Below are 14,993 nucleotides of genomic sequence, written 5' to 3' on the forward strand. Positions count from 1 at the left end.
TCGCCCACCTTGTCTATCCTGGGATCAACAGGGCTACAACAACACTGCTTACAGAATCTTTCATAGGCAATTATTTTCAAAGACATCTAGTTTTCTAACATTTTAGAAGATCCCTAGCTCTTGCAGCTGTATGTTAGCATCAAGAATATGTTTGAATTTTTTCCATACATTGTTGAGTTTAGTAAATGTGTGGATGCCTTTCCTATCTTTGATGTCACTTCATCCTTGAGGTCTCCATTAGTTAATATGGTGCTGCCTAGAGAGAGGATCTGTTCTTACTTTCTTGTTGCCTTCAAGCAGTAATGTCACATTAGAAGTCTGAGTTTCAAGCATGTTTGTTTTGGCATAACTAATTTTAAGCCTGTTTGGCCTGCTATTTTTGTCAAGTTGTCTGTCTTTGTGACTTTTTGGGAGTGTCACTCAGTAGCATAATATCATCAGCACAGTCTAGCTCTTCTAGGCATTTGCCATCTACCCAGGGGTGAAAGTAGTCCAGTATGGGCTGGTACAGCGTACCGGTAAGAAGCTGGTACTGGCCCGTACACAGTCTATTGCAATGCCAAACAGTGGAAATAAAATGCAGCCCTGTTTTGCACCATTGTTCACTCTGTAGTCTAGTTGTTCCCCTTACCGACCACTTCACATGTCTGTACATAGCCCTGATGATGCTGATGACTATAGATGGGATTCCGAAGAATATTCCACAATGTATGTCTGTGCAGCCTGTCAAATGCCTTTTGAAAATCAATGCAATTGATGAAGAGGGGATCTGGCCATTCTATACATTCTTGTATGATGGTTCTTAGTGTGAATATCTGACCTACACAGGATCTCTTAGACCTAAATCCAGCCTGTTCTTCTCTGAACTTTGTATCCCCTGCCTCTTTCATCCTGTGTAGTAACACAATGCAGAAGGCTTTCCCTACAACAGAGTAGTATAACTCCTCTCCAGCTGTTATAGTTAGTTAGATCACCCCTTTGGGGTATTCTGACAATGATTCCACTAGTCAGAGGGGATCTCTTTTGCTAAACTTTATCGAACAGCTCTGTCAAGTACATTTAGCATTTCTGCTGTAGTTTGAACATCTCCCACTGCTTTGTTATTTTTCAGCTTTTTCAACTCCTTTTTTTACTACTGTTGTAGTCTAAATTCTTCTAGCTAATACACTTTGTTTTTCACTCAGTTTTATCTCATAGTTCTGTGACTGGATGTCATTATTTAACAAACTCAAATTAATTGAAAAAGCCACTGGTCCTGAGTAGATCTCTCCTTTAAAGTTCAGGTCTATAGCTTTTGTTGTGGATTCATAGATTTAGACACTGGGCCAAATTCAGCAGTAACAAAAACAGAGGTGTGTGGCACATGTTGGGCAAAGGTTGGTGTAAATGAGAAAGTAGTGTAAGTTACACTGATGTTGTATTAGGGGATGTGACAGGATCCCCGGGGTGCAATCTGGGACTATGGGACTGCTGTGCCCACTTAACTCACTAATCTGGGTTGTCTCTCTCAATGCCTTACTAGAGACAAGCAGCAAACCCCTCCAAGTGCTGTTACCACTCAGTACAACCCCATGTGAAGACCCACACCCAGCCAGATCGCATGATTGCTCCCAGAGCCTCTCATGAATCACACAGAGAAAGGCACCAGCCTAATCCCCCCCCCAGCTCCCAGCCTTGTACCACTGGAATATACCATCTTGCACTGCTCAAGACCCCTTCTTGAGCAATGCAGGTTTACTAACTGGTTCACTACTTCATGAATGGAAAGTGGACATACACCGGCCTTTGTAACTTGAGCAGATTTACCAAACACTTCAGTCAAACTCACTGATAAGGTTAAACATTAGACTAAGTTTATTGATTACAAAAAATGTTTTTAAGTGATTATAAGTGATAAGTCAGAGTTGTTACTAAAAGAAAATAAAAGATAAGCATGCAGTCTAAATTCTCAGCCTTATTAGATGGGGCAATATCTGGACTAAGCAGTTTTTCTCACCCCACTGGATACTGCAGGTTGGTTACAGTCTTTCATACGCAGGCTCTCCCTGTTAGCCTGGGGATCAATCTCTTCAACTCTAGCGTTCTCATTGCCTTCAGCATGGGTAGGGGAGGAAAAAGGACAAACTATGTGGCCTCTGTTCCCTGTTTTATATTCTCATTCCATATGCATGGAGAACACAAGTCCAAGCATGTCTGTGGGTGTTGCTGAGTCACCAGGCAAGGTTGAGCAATTCCCCTGGTGTGGCCTTGTGCAAGTGAATTATTGAATTGTAACTCCCTTGCTGGACAATGACTGTTGATGGTTGGTCGACACCCACCTAGGCATCATTTACCTTCCTTGTTGTTGTTGATACCTTACATGGCATACTTTATATGAAATATCACAATTATATATAAATGATGAATATGGGGGTTACATGGTGCTCCCTTGAGAAATAGTGTCACAGAGGGTATGCAAAAGATTTATTTACAGAGCAGAAAGTGGTATGGGGAAAGACGAGCAGCTAGTAGGATGATGTAAGTAAGATAAAGGATATGAGACCTGCCTTATCTTATGCCCTCCTATTATTGGCTTTTCCTTCTATACCTGTCTCCTTTAGCCAAAAAGTGACGCTTGTTATATATACCCAAGAATTGACAAATAGATGCAAGTTACACTCCTTTACTGTTTACTCCAATTTTATGTCCAACTTGCACCACTCTTTATATCTCCATTGAATTAGGTCCAGACATTACTATAGGAGTTGCACAGGTATGAATTTGGCCTATTTTCAGATTGCATTCAACCTTTTGTTGTAGGTTAAACCTTGTTGATATGGATGAGGTGTGGCTGCTGCCTTACCTTCAGGATAAATGTAAAGAAACCATTGTAACCAGGTGGTTGAAACAATAGCAGTAGCACCCAGAACACAGACACATGGAAAAGCACAATAGATGCTGAATCAGGTGGCCCAAGTGTTCAGGAAAACAGGACTATGTACATTCTTCATGAGCACACAAAACTGCATCAAAGAAATACCTGATGATTGTCAATTTCTCCTCCAAAATGGAACAATTTACAAGACCCCTAATTTTTGGCTAGCCACTCAGATTAAAAGAGGTAACACTGTCAAATAAAAGCGTCTGACAACTTTTCTAGGAAGAAATGTCAATTGCCATCCACAATTCCTTTTTCAATGTGTGTTAGATTGAATTAATTATTTATATTACAGTTCTTGGGCAAATTCCTGGTCCTGTGAGTAGAGCCATTGAAATCAGTAGGCCAGATTCTGCTCAGTTACACCAGTGTAAATCTGAAATAACTCTACTGACATCACTGACTTTATGCTGGATTTACACTGGGGTAAGGGAGAGTAGAATTAGACCCAGTAGGAATATTTGTGAGAGTACAACTTGGTCTCATATCATCCTACTTAGTTGAGCATTTATCTTTGGCCCAGTTGCCATGGAAGGAAAGGAGCCAGTTAATGTTGTAGATCTAAAAGTTTAGTTGTATTCACATTTTTATCTTTTAATGTGAATGAAAATAGAAATTGTGTACATTTTTTCCTCAGATTGAAGGTGCCTTTGTTCAGGGGATTGGACTTTATACAATGGAAGAAATAAAGTTCTCCCCAGAAGGAGAGCAGTACACTCTGGGTCCAGATACGTATAAAATCCCTGCTGTCTGTGACATACCTGAACAGCTCAGGGTTTACTTGCTGCCAAACTCCCGAAACCCAATTGCCATCTACTCCTCCAAGGTAAATAAGCCAACTGTGCTGTATAAAGTCATAGAAAGTTTTGAACGTTACCAAAGTGCATGTGTGGTGTATGTATTTAAAAAGTGCTTTCCAGCTGTTGTGATATTACAGGTTTCAGAGATGTTCCCTGTACTTAAAATGGGGAATACCACAGGCACCAGTAATACCTCTAGAACCAGAAAGACCTATATAAGTTCACCCGCTGTGAGAAAAAGGATAATTTTCATGCATTAATTTATTTTGATTTTTTGTCTTTCTTATTATATACTTGTATTACAGTAGAACTTAGAAGGTCTCATCTGAGATTGAGACTTGGGTGTACCAGATGCTGTACATACACATAGTAAGAGACAGAGCCTGCCCTCAAGAGCTTACAATAAACACAGGGTGGAAAAAGGGAAGAATTATTATCTCTATTTTACTGATGGGGAAGTGAGGCAAAGAGAGATTAAGAGGCTTGCCCAGTGTCTCACAGGAAAACAGAATACGGATCTCCCATTGCCTTATCCACAAGGAACTTCCTTCATATCCTTTCCATCTTGTGCTGTAAGGGTAAATTCACCCCTGTGCGGAGCCAGCTCAAGGCTTATGCACCAATTACATCCTCAGAATAGAGTTTAAGTGGGACTGTAATGGTGTGTAGGCCTTGTACTGGTAAGAGAGGCAGATGTCCAGTGCCCCAGCCTAGTATCTGGAGGAACTGCATCTGAGACATGGGAATTTCCAGGAGAAAGTTCACTTTGGATGCCTACTAGGGATGAATATATTTAATAGCTTAGAGCAAATAGACACTTTCTAGTGGAGATGATGCTAGAGACAGAAATCATCACAGTTCTTTGGAGAGATTAAACAATGCAAACTTTATCCATTCAGGAACTGGACTAAAGAAAGGAAGGCTGCCTAGTTCTGTTTCATCATATATGATGAAATCCACTTATAAGGAATTTGGATAGATTGAAGGTGTATTCATACTGAAAGTTCTGAATTGTTTCATTGCTTTGCAGTGTGACAGATGCAATCCAAGTCAGAGTGAACCTTTGCTAATAGGGTGACTATATTTCCCTATGCTGAATATGATGCAAATTACTGGTAAAATTACTCGTATTAAAGCGAGTTCAACGGCAATCAATCAGAACTATGCAGTTCAAATGTTCAAATTAACATCAAGTTGACTGAGCCCCGGTTAAAAAGAAATACTGGATAGTTGGATTCTTTTTATTTACCTTCTTATCTTTAAGGATTTTGGGTTCACATAGGGAGGGGTGACACACACATCCCTGCCTCCCTACACACACGGAGAAAGGTGACACACGCACACTTCCGTACACCTCTCTCGCATAGGGAGGTGACCGACCGACCAACCTGACCCTCCCTGCCCAGCACTCTCTGCCCTCCATGCCTGGCTGGGCCCCTGGGACGGACCCGCCTCTCCTAGTACCTGGTGCTGCATCTTCCTGAGGCAACATGTGGATGGGAGGCATGCAGGATCACATGCCCCCCAGATTTCTGCCATGGTTCACACCATAATGTGGCCAGTAGCAGCCTTTTGGCACTGCGGAAGGGAAGGGACAGGAGCTGCTTCCAGCTGCAGGGGAGGAAGGGATGACCTGGCCAGTGTCTTTGCAGAGCTCACCCCCCCCACACACACACACACACACCTGCTCTGGAAGCAACTTGTCCCTTCCTGCCCACACCGTGTTGAAAGGCAGTTTAACACCTCCAGGCTGCTCTTAGCCACCAACATAACCCAGCCGCCTCCTGTCCCCCTGCTACAGTACAGGTAGGAGACGGTTAAGCCCTAAGGATGTATTGTGCACCAGGGCCCAGGGAACCTGACTGCAGGGGCTTCAGTGAACCTTGCCAGAGAGATGGCTCAGCAGGGGAGGGTGCCTGGGAACCAAGCAGCCTCACACCTCTCTCCCTGGGGACAGGACTCAGGGCGGGGGGTGGAGGGTGAAGAGGTTGCTAAGCCCCTGCCCCAGGGGCTACTGTGGAGCCTGCAGTTTCGGGGCATGAACAGGCTAGAAATCGCTTCCCCCCCATCCCCCGTGCCACTCTAGTGTTTAGCTGAGGGGCAGAGAGATTTCAAGGACTTGGCTCCTCCTTGGCAGCATCCCGGGCCAGAGGGTCTTGGGCTTTACCGGGGTGCCAGGCCAGCCCAGCCCGAGGCGGTGGGGGAAGGAAGGAGCCTGCTGGCCTGGCTCTTGGTGAGCTGAGTGCTCTGACCAGGAGCTGGTTCTTCGCACAGCACTGGGAGCAGGATGCGCCCCACTGGGGGGGATATGGAGGAGCAGCGGTGGGGGGGAGAAGGGCAAAGCATGGAAAGGACAGAGAGAGGGGGAGCACGTAAAGAGCTGATGGGTGAGCAGCAGAGGGAACACAAAACTGGCCGCTGCCTCGCACCTCCCCACGCTCACCAGCCACCGCAGCATTCAGCCACTGCCAGCCAGAAACAGGATGGGGGGCAGGGCCTTGCTGGCCCAGAGCCAGCACGCAACAGGGGCTGCACTGACAGACCAGCAGGGAAAGCGGTCGTCCCTGTGCACTGCAGCTTTGCCCCACCACCAACCTTGCACACCCACCCTCATCATCAGCTGCTGGACCCCCCCACTCACCGCTGGTGGGTGGGCAGCTTGCAAGCAGAGATCTGGCCAGCAGCAGAATCCACCAGTACTGATGTGGGGAGGACAGGGGACAGAAAATACGGGACAATTTGCCCATTTTTAAGAAAAAGTCGAGACAGCTGCAGGAGGCTTAAATACAGGACTCTCCCTTTAAAAACGGGACATCTGGTCACCCTGCTTATACAGGAGATGTGCTATTAATTTAAAAAAAAAACAAAAACAGTATGAGCCAAATCCTTGTCCTCAACTCTTCTATGGCTTGGAGCACTCAGAGCCCTGAGGAGATTTATTGTGTCCAGCTGTGTTGATATAAAACTTAAGTGTCTGAGCCAGCACTTCAGCAGGCCTAGCTCCATTGACGTCAATTGGCCAAATCTTCAGCTGGTGTAAGTCGATGTCGTTTCAGTGGAGTTATCTCAATTTGTGCCAGCTAAGGATGTGGCCCCCTGTTGTCAATCAGTTTCTAAAGCAAACCTATGTGTCTGCCTTTGTTCCCTGTCAGGGGATGGGCGAGGCAGGGCTGTTCCTGGGATGTTCTGTGTTCTTTGCTATCTGGGATGCAGTGGCCGCTGTGCGGAAGGAAAGAGGATTAACCAGGATCTTCACACTGAACAGCCCCCTGACAGTGGAGCGGATTCGAATGGCCTGTACTGATCAGTTTACTGAGATGGTAATGGGTTTTTAATTAATTCTTGGAAACATTATTGGGTTAGCCTCCTCCTCTTCCTTACTTCATGCCTTGATTTTGAATTATTCTCTATTCACACAAATTGATCATTGAGCTGCATCTGTTTTACATACTGCATTACGCTCACTGGAGCCTGCATTTTATTGAGTTGACTATAATTTGTTCTATTTTGGGGGGGGGCAGCGCAGCATATACTGACAGCTAGAGATGAGCAATCATAAACTGCGGGGTTGGCTGAATCAGGCTCTGAACCCACCACTCTGTTCAATTTCTTCATTGATAATTACTTGAATTTATGTAGCACCTTCCCTCCAGAAGAACCCAGAAGTACTTTACAAATTATAGGCTGACTTTGTTCCTTGTGTCATTTCATTTACTTCTGTAGCATTACACCAGTAATGAATTTGTTCCCATACAAGTATCTATATTTACAGTAGCTTCCAAATAATATCTGCATGGCCCTTAAGGTGTTGGCTTTAAGCTGTGAAGCTCTAGGGTCTGATTCTCTCAGATCATCTCAGTCTCTGTGTGACACTCTGCCTTTTTATCACTGGTGGTTATCACATCCTGGGTTGTATGAGAGACTAGAAGCAGGGCTTTCTTGCTGAGGGTCCTCAACTGTAGAATTCATTTGATTCACCAGAGCCTAGATCCTTGGCCTTCACATCATATTATATGTATCCTTTGTTCTCCCAAGCTTTCTATGTGGGGTGGAAGGGAATTGAAGGATGTATTCTGTCACAGTGGGACAGCATTAACTTCTGTGGGTTGGCTGGAGGATTATGTAGCATGACTTAACATGCCCCCATTCCCTGCCCTCCTATTCCACTCCCAAACTCAAAGAGCACAAAATACCCAGGATTCACACAGAAAGGCTTCTGTAGGGTTGGAGGGAGAGGTGCATGATGCCATGTTGTGCCCCCACCTGACAGATATGGGCCATTTTTGCAGGTTTTTCTGCTGCATTAATCCCCCCTCTGTGCTCTAAACATAGAGGGATGACCTGGCCCTGACACATCTGGCCTTGCTTGCCAAGAATCCATGTCCATTTATAGTCTGCAGTAAAAGAAATGGAGTAAAGCATGGAAGCCAAACCACCTAAATGGCAAAGGTTTAGCCACTATTGTAGCCAAAACAAACTAAACTAATCACCCTTTCTTGGGATGGGAAAATAGGCTCTGTTTTGTTGTTTGGGAGCCATCAAACCAGGTTATGATAAGTGCCTTTATTTAAAGTTTTCCCCTTAAATCACTCCCTTGTAGAGTATGTGTTTGCAGTCATAACTTGTCAATGTCAGCTGAGGAGTCTCTCTCTGCCTGCTTAGATAAACACACCACAGCATGTTCTGATTCAAGCTGGTTTTGATGGCGCTGTAACACAGCAGAGAAAACTATTCAGGCAATTCCCCAGCAGGCTTAAAGGGCGGATCAAACCAGACGCAGATGGAATCTGCTCACAACCTCTGTCCTACCCAATCTTGGTGTTAGAAAAAGGAAATAATGATGAGTACACTGGTGAGCCACAGAGTGAGGGGCGTTGTGAAACACTGGGAACACATTGCCAGCCCAGCTGCTGAGCACAGGGCCATGCAGAAATTCGGCTTGGCCATTCTGTGGATGATAACACAAGCTGACTGTTTTTGCTTCCAACTCTCCAGACACTTGGAAAAGCATACACCAGTTACACTACTGTGCTTCCAGTGGAAAAGAGGGGGATAGGGACCTACACAAGAGCATGTAGCACGATGAAACAAGCAGCCATGCCCTCTTCACTCAGGGTGAACTACAATAGGCATGGAGACACAGCCCAGAGCCCTCTGTGCCACTGAAGCTCCCAGCTGGGGGCAGGAGGCTGGCCAAAAATGTCAGTATGAAGAGGCTGCTGTGGGCAGGCAGACACAGTGAATCCAGTGGCCGAGACTGTTTGATCCAGGGGCATAGAGGGGCAGCATCTGAAAATAACAGTCTTGGAGGGGCATCCTTGCAACCCCTTTGCCTGCCTGCAAGTTGGGGGAATGAATTCCATCTCCACCTCTGCTTATTTCCCTGCACAATGTTAAATGTGGGCCATACTTACAGGATGGGGGATTCTATCCTAGAAAGCAGTGACTGAGAAATATTTGGGAGACATAGTAGATAATCAGATGAACATCAGCTCCCAGTACAACCCTCTGACCAAAAGGGCTAATGCAATTCTTGAATGGATAAATTGGGAAATGTCAAGAAGGGGCAAAGAGGTTATTATACCTCTCTATTTGGCACTGATGTGACCATGGCTGGAATACTGTGTCCAGTTCTTGTGCCCACAATTCAAGATGTTGATAAATTGGAGAGGGTTCAGAGAAGAGCCACAAGAATGATTAAAAGATAAGAAAACAGGACTTATAGGGATAGATTCAAGGAGCTCAATCTACTTAGTTTGACAAAGAGATGGTTAGGGGTGACTTGATTACAGACTGTCAGTGCCTACATGGGGAACAAATTTTTGATACTGGGCTTTTCAGTCTAGCAGAGAAAAGTATAACATGATGCAATGGCTAGTAGATGAAGCTAGACAAATTCAGACTGGAAATACGGTATACATTTTTAACAGTGCGAGCAATTAACCATTGGAACAGTTTACCAAGGATCATGGTAGATTCTCCATCACTTCATATTTTTAAATCAAGATTGAATGTTTTTCCAAAAGATGCTCTAGGAATTATTTTGCAGAAGCTCTATGGCCTGTCTTATACAGGTCAGACTAGATGATCACAGTGGTCCCTTCTGGTCTTGGAATTTATGAATTACTTAGTTTATTATTATTACCTATACTACAATGATGCCTAGAGGCTGTGACAATTCTTGGGATACACAGGACTGTGAGTCACCCTGTTACCCTGTGCCTCCAGCGTAGGGGAGACTTACTTGTGCATAGCTGGGTGTCAACTCAGCTCCCTGACAGCACCAGCCTGTTAGTCACCCAACCGCTCTCCTCTGGGCTATGACAGCCTTTGCTTTGCTTTGCAGGTTAACAATAGGTGTACCCAAATCCCCAAGCCTCTTTGAAGTGTTTCCTTGTAGCGTCTAGCCCCTTCTCCATTGAACACCCACAGAAACACCCAGGCTGCTGGCCACAGAGGAACAGTGTACCCACCAGCTTGAAGGACTCAGCTCAGGATCAGCGCCTAGCTTCATATCACAGCATTTAGCTGTATTAGTAGTGCAAACAAGGATATTACCAAAGATTCAAGAGATACTGTGTAAGGATAATGGAAACAAAAGATTACATATAAAGCAAAATCATAACATGCTTTCTAGAGCCTAAACTTAACTATTAGGTTAATCTCCTGTCCAATGAAGTTTATCTCACTCAAAGCCTTGTGCGCTGTCCTCCACCAAGGCTAGTTGTGATGCAGTTTTCATGAAAGTAAATCCATTGCCTGTTTACTTCCGAGGTGCAGAATGACAGGGTATCATCTTTGTTTGAAGGCCAGAAGAAGGGGTTCAAGAAAGATTTATTTGAGGTTGTGGTCCCCATTGAGTATGGATTGTAATTGTTTGATGATACCTTGTATGGATTCCATTTTCAGGTAGTAGGTGACAACTAGGGATGGGCAGTCTTGGGAGGTTTTTTAGATACAGTTGCTGCATACAGTCATAACTAGGCAGTGTGAGAAAAATCTATTGACTTGGAAAATAAATGTCACTAAGGAGAAGGCTATTTTTACAGGCAAATTTTTGTTAATTTTTTTTACTTGCAAATATGCTCCCTGCAAAAATGTGAATGCAATTATATATCTATATACCCTGATCTTATAAACTTCATGGCAGTGGAACCAAAGACCAGGATGGGTCCCTAGTTCTTTTCTAGGAGGGCTTCTCACCCACCCTCCTGCCACACATCTCCAGTCCTTTCTCAGCCTGTTTACAGTTCCCTGGTGTTAATAGGGTGCTTAGCAGTGTCCTTCAAGGCTGGCAGTCTGCCCAGGAGACAGTATTAGCCTGATTAATTTAATTCCTATTTGCTAATGCCCACCCCTACTTCCTGAGCCTCAACTTTACTTTCAGAAAAGATCTGCAAAAAATTAAAATGGCACCAGCACAGCCATTGCAGTGGGGAGGGATTGAGTCACAAAGGAAAAGACTGGGTCATTGATGGTTAACAAACCAGACCTTCTCCCTTGCTGTTTGTGCAGGAATTTCAGTCGTGTCTAGCGTTCAAGAGCAATCCCTTTACCACATGCAATTCACCTTGTTTTGGCCAGTGACACCAAGTCTGTGTCCTGTGAGATTTCCTTTTGATGGGGATAATAGGAATCTCATTCCTTTTTAAGTCAGAGGCAAGGGCTTAAGGCAACACAGTATAATTTATTTCCTCCCATAACCATCTAAACCCCTGCATGAAAATTCTGCTTGGTTCATCTTATGTGGCTTGAAGGGGAAGCATGGGAGAGTTGGGGGAGTGGGGCGGGAAATGGTGTTGATGTGGGAGAGCTGATTTTTGTGGCCCTGTCATGTTGGGACCCTGCAGGGTTTTCCCCCAGAAAATTATTGCTGGTCAACATTAACTCTCACTCCACACCTTCAGACTTTCCACAGGGGAGGCTGGGGCTAAGCATAAAAAGGGAAACCAAGACAGAACAGTTCCCAAGGCAGCCATCAGACTAAACCATAGAAGGTCTAAGACTCTGCACTGATGCCCGCCCCATCACTCTAAAAATTTCCTTAGATCTGTGCGATTTCCCTGCAGATGTCATGACCTCTGTGGTTTAATATAGCCACAGTTCCACAGATAACCAATCTCTACACACCCCTCCCATCTACATTACACTACATTACATGATGTAGTGGAAACACTATTGCCAATTTTTCTATCTAACTTGGGCCCTTTGGCCTATAGGCTCATCCCTGAGCGGCCTGAGCTGCTGTGTTACTGGAGCTTGATTTTCATTAACTATGGTTATAAATCTTCAACAAGCTACTTAAGGTCATGGCTGATTTTACAATCCATTATAATCAAGGTGTGAAAGTATGGATTAGCATGAGCAGTGACATTTACATGGATAAAAAGAAAACATTTTCGGCCCACAGATTTTGAATTACAGTGAATTCTCTCTTGTTTAATAATGTCAAACTTAACAAAACTATGATTTTTTCTTTTTTCTTTTTTTTTCCCTTTTAGATTGCCAAAGATAAGCCTGGAACCTATAAACCTTGGGCGATCGACATTGCCTAATACTGTGTTTTCCAACGTATGAAATAATTATGTGACTGTTTCCATCACTGTTGGAATTAAAGCATTCCAAATGTAGAAATAAAATATTTGATTTAAAACCCACTGTCACACACACATTTGTGGACCAAGATATTATTAATTGCAGCTCCTCTGTATTGACAGAAAGGAGATCTTTAATTTTGGAGAAACTTGAGGACCAAATTCTGTTCTCTGTTACATCATTGTAAATCTGGAATAACCCCATGGTCTTCAAGGTAATTGCACACTGGAGTAAGAGAAAGCAGAATTTACCCGCAAATCGCAAGCTATGCTTCTTTGTCACTTGCATCATCCACTTTATGACCCACTTACACCCATTTGTTGTCATTATTATTAATTGAGTCTATTGCTGTAGCACCGGGGTGGGCAAACCTTTTGGCCCAAGGGCCACATCGGGGTGCAAAACTGTATGGAGGGCCAGGTAGGGAAGGCTGTGCCTCACCAAACAGCCTGGCCCCTGCCCCCTATCCAACCCCTCCCACTTCCCCCCCTCTGACTGCCCCCCTCAGAACCCCCCACCCATCCAACCCCCCCCCAGCTCCTTGTCCCCTGACTTTCCCCTCCCAGGACCCCTGCCCCTAATCACCCCCCGGAACCCTCCCCTGAGAACCTCTGCCCTATCCAACCGCCCCCTGTTCCCCGTCCCCTGACCAACCCTTCCTGAAACTCCACCCCCTGCTCCCTCTCCCTTGACTGTCCCCTGGGACTCCCTGCCCCTTATCCAACCCTCCGGCCCAGGCCCCCTTTCCATGCCACTCAGAGCAGCATGTCTGACAGCCGTGCCACCTGGCCAGAGCTAGACATGCTGCTGCTCTGCCTGGCAGGAGCACACAGCCCCACTGCCCATCAGAGCACTGCCCGCGTGGCGGCATGATTGCGGGGGAGGGGGAACAGTAGGGGAGGGGCCAGGGGTAGCCTCCCCAGCCGGGAGCTCAGGGGCCAGGCAGGACAGTCCCGCGGGCCGGATGTGGCCCGCAGGCTGTAGTTTGCCCATCTCTGCCATAGCTGTATAAATAAACAGCTGAATTTCCTAGCCTGTGTTCTGGTTCTGAATTATGTTATGAACTTGTAACCACAAGGAAAGTCTAGTTGTGAGTTTTGAAGGACTGACACCTACCCGAGCCTGAGCTTGGAATTGGGGATTACCTCTGGTAAGCTTTCTAGCTATGTGGGTAGGTTCTTTGATTGTTTTTAAAATGTTATCTCTGTAATGCTTTCATGTTAAGAATAAATGTGCTTGCTTAGAAAGGACTGTGTGGTACCTTAAAACTGCAGGCAACACACTGGAGAGAAAACAAACTGCAGACACTAGCCTTTTCAATAGTCTGTTTTGCTGGGAATACCAAATTGTAGGCAGGGATCTGTGCAGCCTTAAGACTCCCTGGTCAGGAGGGAGTGAGATGTCGTTCTCTGCCAAAGAGCGATGACAGTTGGGACCACAGAATGCGAATACAGGTGCAGTTACCCTGAAACTGTGACAGGAACCATAAGGAGGAACAGCAGAAGGCAAATGTGTTCCTGAGAGCTTATCTGCAACCAAACAAATGCTATTATTTATTATTCTTAATACTGTAACCATGATAAAATATCAAATACACCCTAGTTATTCACCCCTCTGGGCTTCATAGGGCAGTCTGTCTATACGACGCCTGTCCTGTTTATATTGTAAATCCTTTTTTTTATTTTGTACAGCACTAAGCATAGTGTTGGTACCTCAGAAATACATAATGCCATCATATGTAAAATATGTTTTACATTTTTTGGGGGAAAAAATCCCTTCTACCTCTGTATCTTTTTAAACCCTGGGGAAAATTGAGAGCATCCACAAACTGAATAGTTTATATCGCAACAAAAGAAATAAAAAGTCTCATTTTGCCATCTTTATCTGGAGGCAGAATACACACCAGACCTCAGTGCTCAAACAACGAATGTGTTTATTGCCCAGTGCAATAAGGGTGGGAATGAACTTGCTCTTTAGAAGCCTAATGAAGGCTGAACGGATTAGGACAGCCACGTTCTCTCTCTAGCAGTGGGTTCACGATTTCAGGGGGAGAATTCAGATTTTTGTCACCGGTATCATCCATCTCCACCAGGCTGGCGCTCGCAGGGTCCATCCCGGAGGCTGGACGCTCTGTAGGCGGGTTTGCGGGGGGAGGGGAACGGGGAGGGTTCGGCCCAGCTAAAATGGCAGCGCTTCCAGCGCACGCGGCTCAAGCTCCTGGGCTGCTGCGCGCCGCGTGCCCAGCAGGGGGCGCTGCCTCGCCCTCCCCCGCCACTCAAAGAGTATGAGTGACGTCCCGGGAACGCAAACCGTCAACGGCCCCTTTCCGGGCAGCTGCGATGCCCCCCGCCCCTCTCAATGGAGTGATCCACTTGCCTAGAGAGGGGCGGTGAAACGGTCGCCGGCCATTGACGGTAAAGCAGGAGGGAGGGGATCTGGACGCGCTCACTGACTGGGAGAGGGGAGCTAGATCCGCCTATTCGCGGCGACGGAAGGGAAGGTGCCTGTCACCTCAGGGCTGTGCGTGGCTGGGACTCCGTGGCGCCCCTCACTGTAAGTGTACGTGGGGGAGGGGCTGTGTACTGGGGGGTGGGCCGTGTCACGAAATGAGTGAGGTAGGTTCGTTCTCCCCTCCGGGGTGGGATGGTCTCTCCCAGCGAGTCTGTCAAGGCGAGGCGGGC

The 14,993-nt window shown here is 45.7% G+C and overlaps 1 protein-coding gene across 1 annotated transcript in view; it reads left to right on the forward strand.

Moving 5' to 3' along the window:
- The window catches only part of LOC311528239 (aldehyde oxidase 2-like), a 102,992-nt gene extending 90,187 nt beyond the window's left edge, over positions 1-12,805 (forward strand). The window contains exons 34-36 of the mRNA XM_084643016.1: positions 3,555-3,743; positions 6,870-7,037; positions 12,219-12,805. Of these exons, the coding sequence (XP_084499142.1) occupies positions 3,555-3,743; positions 6,870-7,037; positions 12,219-12,272 (411 nt within the window). The 3' untranslated portion in view covers positions 12,273-12,805. The remainder of the gene's footprint in view (positions 1-3,554; positions 3,744-6,869; positions 7,038-12,218) is intronic.
- Positions 12,806-14,993: the final 2,188 nt, after the last annotated feature.

This window comes from Lepidochelys olivacea, assembly GCF_965140295.1.
Source record: "Lepidochelys olivacea isolate rLepOli2 genome assembly, chromosome: 11".
Taxonomy (NCBI): domain Eukaryota; kingdom Metazoa; phylum Chordata; order Testudines; family Cheloniidae; genus Lepidochelys; species Lepidochelys olivacea.